Source organism: Pinus tabuliformis, chromosome 6 (assembly GCF_031772625.1).
Source record: "Pinus tabuliformis cultivar Carrire ecotype Pingquan chromosome 6, CPIR1, whole genome shotgun sequence".
Lineage (NCBI taxonomy): Eukaryota > Viridiplantae > Streptophyta > Pinopsida > Pinales > Pinaceae > Pinus > Pinus tabuliformis.
Window position 1 is genome coordinate 528,532,451 of NC_142292.1, and position 9,123 is coordinate 528,541,573.

Sequence of the window (9,123 nt, forward strand, 5' to 3'; positions counted from 1 at the left end):
TGTACTACTTTTGTTACATTAATAGAATTAGTCAAATTTAGAAAAATAAAAAATAAAAATTTATTGCAAGAATATTTTATTAATTGTAATCATAATTTTATAAATTTATTGCATAAATATTCTATTCATTATTATAGAGTACTCTATACTTTGGAAAGTGAAAATCATTTACTATATATGGTGATTGTTGTGCCTGAATTTCATTATAAATGCCAATCAATCAAGAGATAGTTACACCCAATATGGAAATTATGATTCCAATCATATAATTTTACATTTATACCCTTCTTCCACATAAAGAATTCCCCCTGAAATGTAAATGGGATATTGTTTGATATTTTGGAAAATGAAAATTATTAATTTTATTATATATAGTGATTGTTGCACATTTTCTTAATTTCATTATGAATGTCAATCAATAAATTTATTGCAAGAATATTCTATTAATTGTTATCCTAATTTTATAAATTTATTGCATAAATATTCTATTCATCTTTATCGGATGTTTGATATTTTGGTAACTGAAAATCATTTGCTATAAATAGGAATTGTTGTATTTCTTTTTAATTTCATTATAAATTCCAATCAATCAAGATATAGTTATACCCAATATGGAAATGAAGATTTAAATCATATGATTTTACATTTATTCCCTTCTTCCACATGATAGAGAATTGCAATCATTTACTATATATAGTGATTGTTGTACTTTTTTTTATTTCATTATAAATGCTAATCAATCAAGAGATACTTACACCCAATATGGAAATGAAGATTCCAATCACATGATTTTACATTTATACCCTTCCACATAGAGGATTGCACCAAAGCTAGAAATGGGAAATTGTTTGATATTTTAGAAAATGAAAATCATTAATTTTATTATATATAATGATTGTTGCATTGATTTGCAACATCCTTGAGTTCAAAAGATGCATAATTTGGCTTCAACTTGATCTTCTTATAATCTATCCAAATCATTGGATGTGGGTCATTATGATCCTGTCCACAGAGTGAAATGATCCTATCCACAGAGTGAATGCTTGCTAGAGTTTGAACTAGGGGAACAATGTAAATGAATCTGAATGGAACAAGAGAGCTATATCAATTGCAAGAAATCTTGAATCCCAAATAATTTTGGCATATTCCAATGGGGTGTGGATAAATTCCAACCACTCAAGTAGGAAAATACTTCAAACACAAGTGTTACCAATGAAAATACGTATGGATGTTTAACCAAAAGACCAAATGAGGGATAAATTCCAACCATTCAAGTAGGAAAATACTTCAAACACAAGTGTTACCAGTGAAAATACATATGGATATTTAACCAAAAGACCAAATTAGGGTCTTTTGGTTAATAATTGCTAAGGATAGAGATTTTGGATTGCAAGTTTCTGTGGAGAGGTAGATCTTTGCTATCTCTATAGTGAATTCTTTGGTAACTACACTAAATAACCAAAAAGAGAGAGATACTCATGTCATGTCAATGATGCAATTTTTTAGAATCCCCCCTCTTTAACTAAGATCCAACATTCTACTTACACCCTTTGGCAACATCTGGTGACACTTTCACTATCATCATGGAAGAGAAACAATTCTGTGCTACCCTTTCCTACGAAATTTCCTTTGCAACATCTAGTGCAATTTCAAGTATATTCATATTGAAAAGCATAAAGCAAAAAACAGTAATGAAAATCTCTAAATGATTGATTAGTCCCTATTTTTTTTCCAGGGACTATGGCATTTGTCTTGTGATTATTTTGTTATGTATTTAAAATTTTAAGGAAAGTTTCAGGAAAATACTTAATATTTCTATTTTCCTATAAATTTAAAAATAATAATAATAATTTTTTTTAGAAATATCTTTTTTAATTTTATATATAATTAATCTTTCTATTTTTTCCCTGTAAATTCAAAAATAATTTTCAAATTTTTTAGAAAACTCTTTTGTAATTTTCTTTTGGCTAAGGTAGCTTCATTGAGACATAACTCCCTTAATGGAAGACCTTTTATTTTTGGTATTTGTGAGTGCTTACGATTCATTAAAAAAAAAATAAAAAAATTATGAGTGGTCATTCCATTAGTGCGCTGACCTTGACACTAACATTAACACTGCTATGTTATTGTTCTTGTCAATGATGCCAGAAATCGTAGGATTGCAGGTCCCTTATGTAGGCGATGGGGGTTGGGGCTTGGGCTGAACAAATTATTATTATTATTACTATTATTATTGATCTACACTCCACACAATGTATTTCTTCGTTGTTCTCTTAATTATTAAATCACGATGTTTTAACAATTAAAATGTATTTAAAAACATTTAAATATTTTTTCAAAGTGTTATGTGTTTTGTTGTGTACACAATGGTTCATTATGATACCTCTTGTGGGGAGACTTGCTTGTGCATAGATTTTCGTGTATGGAAAGCTCCGCACAAACAAATATCCACACACTTTTCATCCCTATTCAACGAACTTGATAATTTTATATTATTCAATGTTTTGAAAAAAAACTAAAGTATATTTTCGTGGGATTCTTTGATCAACACCACTCATCGTGTGATCGTGATATTCACCACCAATGTTGTGGACCGCCATGACCATCTGCAGATGGGAGCGAGGGATACCATATGGACTAGAGTTCTACCCCTCTCACTTCATGACCGAAAATTTAACTATAGATAATTAAAGCTAACTGAAGCTAAGTGTGCTTTATGTTTTGTTAATGTGCACAGGCACCACATGCAAGCACTAGAGTTAACTAACTAAATCCAAGTGCACACCACATGTAAGCACTCGAGTTAACTATCTAAATTCAAGTGTACACCACATGTAAGCACTCGAGTTAACTAACTAAAGCCAAATGCACGTCACATGCAATAACTAGAGTTGAAATTAAGCTAATTAAGGCTAACTACGTGCATGTACAACTAAGATTAACTTAGTTACTTTATGTATTGATTCTCAAACCAATATATTGTGTAATCAAATTCATTCTCGATTGCAATTATTCTTTAGCTAGATTTGTATTTTTTCTGTAATAATTTTACATGGTATCAAAGATATAGGGCCTTGGAAAAGGAGCATGAACAATATTTTGCAGGTTTGAAGATCAAAGAATTGGAAAATGTTTGGAGATTTGATTTGCAGATCAAAATATTGGAGAATTGTTACAATTGTTGCTATAACTACAAGGTGAAAGAATGTAATTCTCATCTTCAACTATTGTTACTCCGTATAACTACTTCCAATGGAATCCATGGATTTTGCTTCACCTCGGAGGAAAAGGCTTGTATCAAATAGTTATGAATACGAAATCTAAACCCAATTCCACCATTGAAAAATCCAAATACTTCAACAAGATAGATGAGGCTTTTGGTATTTTATTTTTGTCCATATCTCCAACATTTCATTTCCATGTGGACACATGCAACTTTCTGAATGAGGTCTCGACAATATTGGGGAATTTATTTGGAAAGCAAGATGAGATGGGGGATCATATTCTAAAAAATGAGGTAAATTCCTTATATACAAACAACTTTGAGACCATTCAATATTTCTTCACGAAATTCAAATAATTTCTTCTACAATTACATGATTGCGAGATCGATAAATCCAAACAGGAAGGTCAATTGATCCTTTCTATTTTTTCTAAATTAGGCCCTGAATATGTTGTTTTCATTTCTACATTTCATATAGTTAGACTTGCAACTGGAGATAAATGGAAAATGCCCAAACTTGGTGCATTTATTGAGTCTCTCATTCATGAGTAAGATAAGCTCATCAAAATGGGTTCATTAAAGTCTCCAAATTCACATGCACTTGCCATGCATGAGAAAGGAAATTCCAACTCGAAACCAAATGAACAATCCAAAGGCAAAGGAAAGGCAAGAGATCCAGATCCAAGAAAGGGAGGAAATCCAAAACCTCCAGATGATTCTTCCAGCTCTAAGGGTAAGAAGGGAAAGAAAGGAAACTCCAAGTGTACTTATTGTAATAGAGGTTATCATCCTGAATCCTCTTTCATGTAGAAGACTATTTATCTAATGTCAAAGAATCTTTAGCAAAATAATCTTGGTTATCACATTCCAGAAAGTGCCAAGAAGGAGATAGAGGAAAAACTATCAGAAACAAGGGGTAATGGTCATGCTGTAATTTCCCTTCATTCTACACTGCAAGAATGGATCATCGATTAAGGAGCTTTGCATCATATGGCTTCTTGAAAGGAATCATTTTCTTCTCTACATGCATACTCGGGACCTCCTATTCTCATGGGGAACAATTATGTAGTTGAAGAAACTCGAAAAGGAAGAGTGCAATTCGAAGATGGAGGTTTTGAGAATGCCTTGCATATTCCAAGGCTTTCTATGAATCTTCTTTTGGTGTATCAAATGACACACACAGGAACCAAAAGGAAAGTGGAATTTACCCCTAATTCTGTGAGCATTTATAATATGAAAACCAACTTGAAGTTTGCATCTCGTAAGGTAAATGATCAATCTCGTATGTACACATTTATGATTTTGTTCCTCAATCAAGTTCTATTTTGCCACTTATGCATGCAAATGAAGAAAGTAGGATTTGGCACGAGAGCGTTGGGGGGAAAAGTATCTAATGCAGAATTCCTCTATCCCACTCTGAAGGTGATAGTACTCCAGCAACAACTGAATGCAAAGCTATTCAATGTTTCTTCTTTATGAGATGAGAGAGGGAAGAAAAGGATGATCTACTAACCGTTATCTTGCGCTAATAGTCGATCCAGTCTTCACTCCTTGTCGCTTGCTCCTAGCTCCTTGTCCTTTCACCAACCCAGCTACACACAGATCCTGTAAAAGCACAAGAAAAGGAAACTACAAGAAGCATACATCCATAATCGATTATAGGATTAGCATAAATCAAATATACAAGCATCTATTCATCATAAAGACACATGCATATAGAAGAACCTCAAATACTTTATTGATAATAGAAGTAAAGTTCTGAGAGAGTTACAACCACAATGGGCCCAATCCAGCAACACCTCCCAGCTGAAAGAAATCTCCTTTTCACCTCCTTCAAGCAAAACACCCAATAGCTCTATACACAAACCAACAGCACTTCCTTACTTGCACAAAATTCCAGCCTCCCTAGACCTCATGAGAGAGATCTATATATAGGGTTTTGGAGAAAGGATGAGTCATCTTGAGACTGGCCTGAAGCTGACTTGTGTCCTCTCCCACTTTAGTTAATCTTTAGTTCTTGAGTCCACTTGGATAATCTTGCTTCCACTTGGAGATCAAGACCCTCTTACTCATCACTAGGCGAATTCCTTGACCCAAGTGTCAGTTTGGAAGCTTCCTGGGCAGTTGACACCTTGCAGAATGACTGTGCCACTTGGCAAATCTCGCCCAGCGCAGGTAGCCTTCATTAGTTTTGACCTTCAGCGCAGGTACAAGGAGGAGCAGTTGACATTCAGCGCAGATGCTCAGTGGAGAAGCTGACATGATCCAGAAATAGCCTGTTTTTGAGTGTTTTTAGGTGGAGAACTGATTTTCAGTGCTGTGGTTTGCATACCTTGTTCCTCTAAGGGTAAGAACAACATGTTTAGGGACTTTGGATCCCTCAGATTATCGACATTTCATGCTCCATGCTGTTAGGCACAAAAATGTCTATAACAGAGAGATTTAGGCACTTGATTTCAGACATATGCAGCAACTTAGAAATTAAGGGATGGTTAAAGGATTTTCGACCATTGATTTTCAAATGGTGTTTGTAATGGATGTGCTCTTGGAAATCATCCAGTCAAGACAAGTTCGAGAAGGGGAATGCATGGAGAGCCTCTTCACCTTTGGAGCTTGTACATAGTGATCCCATTGGTCCATTTCTAGTAATTTAAATGAGAAAAGCAAGATATGTGTTGTTATTTATAGATGATTACACAATATTCACTTGGGTTTACTTCTTGAACTCAAGTTTGAAGTTTTCCAACATCTAATGATTTTCAAAGCACATATAGAAAATTAGTCTGGAAAATGCATCAAGATACTTTACACAGATAATGGGAAGGAATATGTCAACAAATATATCCAAAATCTTTTTAACGAAGCAGACATATAGTTCCTTACACTTCATAGCAAAATGGAGTGGCCGAAAGGAAGAATAGATCTTTGAAAGAAATGGCCAATTGCATGTTGCATGCAAGATCTATTCCACCATAATCGTGGGTTGAAGCTACCAATTGTGCCTCATACATCCATAACAGATCTCCTCACAAATTTGTTACAAGAAAAACACCTTTTGAGGCTTGGACTGGCATGCAACCTAAAGTAAGTCATTTCCGCTTTTTCATATCTCAAGCATGGGCCCGCGTTAGATAAGAGAAAGGATTTGGAGCCTTAGAGTAGGGCATGCATGTTTGTTGGATATTATGATGAAGTTAAAGGGTACAAATTGCTTGACATCAACACTGAAGTGCTCTTTATCAAAAGGAGTGTAAAGTTTGAAGAAGATGCTTTGCATGCACCACCAGATGAACCTGTTACAAGGTTGTCCTCACCATTAATTGATGAGCATGCAGATGATAATTCAAATCAGAATTTTGATCTAGATAAGCCTTTTCTCGTGACACCTGTTGGGCCACCAGTTGTTGAACATAGAGATCATACTTCCTCATATAGTTTGGAATATTCTCGACCACTTTCAACACAAAAATGGCTCAGCATGAGTGATCTCTTAAATGATCCTACCACTATACCTCATTTTGAGGAAGATCCACAAGCACTCTTAGCTATGGAGCCATGTATTCCCATGCACACTTATATGATACCTGCATATGATCCACATCCTTATGCAAAAGCATTTGGGCATCCTGAATGGGAAGCAACTATGGATGAGGAATACAACTCTCTCATTGATAACCAAACTTGGGATTTGGTTCCACTACCTTTCAATTATAAACATGTGAGGTGCAAGTGGGTTTACCAGACCAAGAAAGTATCAGATGGCCAAGTTAGTCAATATAAGGCATGTTTGGTGGTGAAATTTTTTCAGAAGGTACATGGTGTTGACTATGATGATACTTTTTCTCCAGTGGGAAAAATTAATTCCATTTGGCTATCTATCTGCATTGCAGCAACAAGAGGATGAGAGGTGCATCATATGGATGTGAATAATGTCTTTCTTCACGGTGATCTCAAGGAGTAAATATACATGGAGCATCCATAGGTATATGTTCAAAATTGATCTATGGTATGCAAATTAAAGAAGTCTCTCTATGGCCTCAAGCAGGCACCTAAAGTGTGGTATGAAAAAATGGATTCCTATTTGTTATCTCAAAATTTTCTATGCTACAAATATGATTCCAATGTTTATTTTTTGAAGGAAATTGACTCCTTGTTGATCATAGTACTCTACGTAGATGATCATTTGATAATAGGTAGTTCAACTTCTGCGATTGCTGAGATTAAAATTGCATTGCATAAACGGTTTTCTATGACAGACATGGGATTGCTAAATTCTTCCTTGGACTAGAGATTAATCAGAGTGGTTCTAGGATTACCATTTCTCAAGCAAAGTATGCTAGAGATATTTTGGCATGATTTCACATGAGTGACTGCAAGCCAACAACCACACCTTTCTTATCAAGGATAAGGCTTGAAAATGGAAAAGACACACCATTGGTTGATTGCAAATTGTATTTTCAACTTGTGGGAAGTCTTCTTTATCTAAATCACTCTCATCCAGATATCTCATATGGCATAGGAGTAGTTTCCAAATAAATGCAAGAGCCACATGAGTTACACTGGAAATTTGCAAAGTGAATCCTTCGATATGTCCAGGGGACAATCACCTATGGGATTCAGTATGCAGAAAATTCTTCTTTGGATATCATTGGATTCACAGATTCAGATTGGGTTGGCAACAAAATTGATCACAAGTCCACCTCCAGTTATGTACTTAGTTTGGGATCCGACCCAAATTTTTGGTCAAGCAAGAAGTAGGCTGCCATTACTTTATCATCAACAGAGGTCAAGTATAGAGGAGAGGTCAATGCCACTGTTTAGGCCATTTGGCTACAAAATTTCCTATCTGAGCTTGGTATCAGTGTCCATCATCCAACTGTCATCTAGTGTGATAATTAGAGTATGCTAAAGTTTTGCAGAGAGCAAGTGCAGCAACACCGTATAAAACATATCAAGATCCACATGCACTTCATTGGAAAATTAATTCATGATGGGATCATCAATCTTCAATACTACCCTAGTTCTGAGCAAACTGTTGATATCTTCACCAAGACTTTAACTGAGCATAAGCTTTGATTTCTACAAGATTGTCTCGCGGTGAAGGACGCAACTGCCTATCAGTGGTCGTTTCTCTAAGTTTTGCATTATATTTTGAGGGGGGCGGGGGTGGGGTTTCTTCCCACTAGGTTTTCCCTCTTTCTTGTTTTCATGCATTGTATATGGGTACCTAAAATGGGCTTGTTGCTGGGACTAAATTACTTTGCATCACACTCACTTCAGTTATGCTTAAGGGGGGGTGTTGGTGTACATGCACCTAGTTAGCCTTAATTAGCTTCAGTTCAACTCTAGTTATTGCATGTGATGTGCACTTGGCTTTAGTTAATTAACTCGAGTGCTTACATGTGGTGTGCACTTAGCTTTAGTTAGTTAACTCTAGTGCTTGTATGTGGTGCATGTGCACATTAACATAACATAAAGCACACTTAGCTTCAGTTAGCTTTAATTATCCATAGTTATTGCATGTACAACTAAGCTTAACTTAGTTGCTTTATGTATTGATTCTCAAACCAATATTGTGTAATCAAATTCATTCTCGATTCCAATTTTCTTTTTCAATTTCTTACAAGTTTGTGCAATTATTCTTCAGCTAGATCCGTATTTGTGCTCTAATAATGTTATAAGTCGATTATTTATTTACGCTCTATTTTCAGGGCCGTTTTCATACATCCACAAGTCGAATAATAGTGGCATATTTTCTTAGCATACAACCACCACTATCTTCGCTTAGCATACAACCATCACTCTCTAAACACGTTGTTTCCCATTTCCCTTACACCGCCCAGGTATTGCGAATTTCTTCTGGTTGAACAACAATTGTAACGCTCAGTGATAATCTAGGA

General features: G+C 35.2%; 1 protein-coding gene across 1 annotated transcript; it reads left to right on the plus strand.

Annotated features, from left to right (window-relative positions):
* The first annotated feature begins 6,392 nt into the window (after window positions 1-6,392).
* Window positions 6,393-7,127, plus strand: LOC149259616 (uncharacterized). Its single transcript, XM_089454672.1, has one exon. It carries the CDS (start codon window positions 6,393-6,395, stop codon window positions 7,125-7,127), a length of 735 nt encoding a protein of 244 aa, XP_089310798.1.
* The last annotated feature ends 1,996 nt before the right edge of the window (window positions 7,128-9,123 follow it).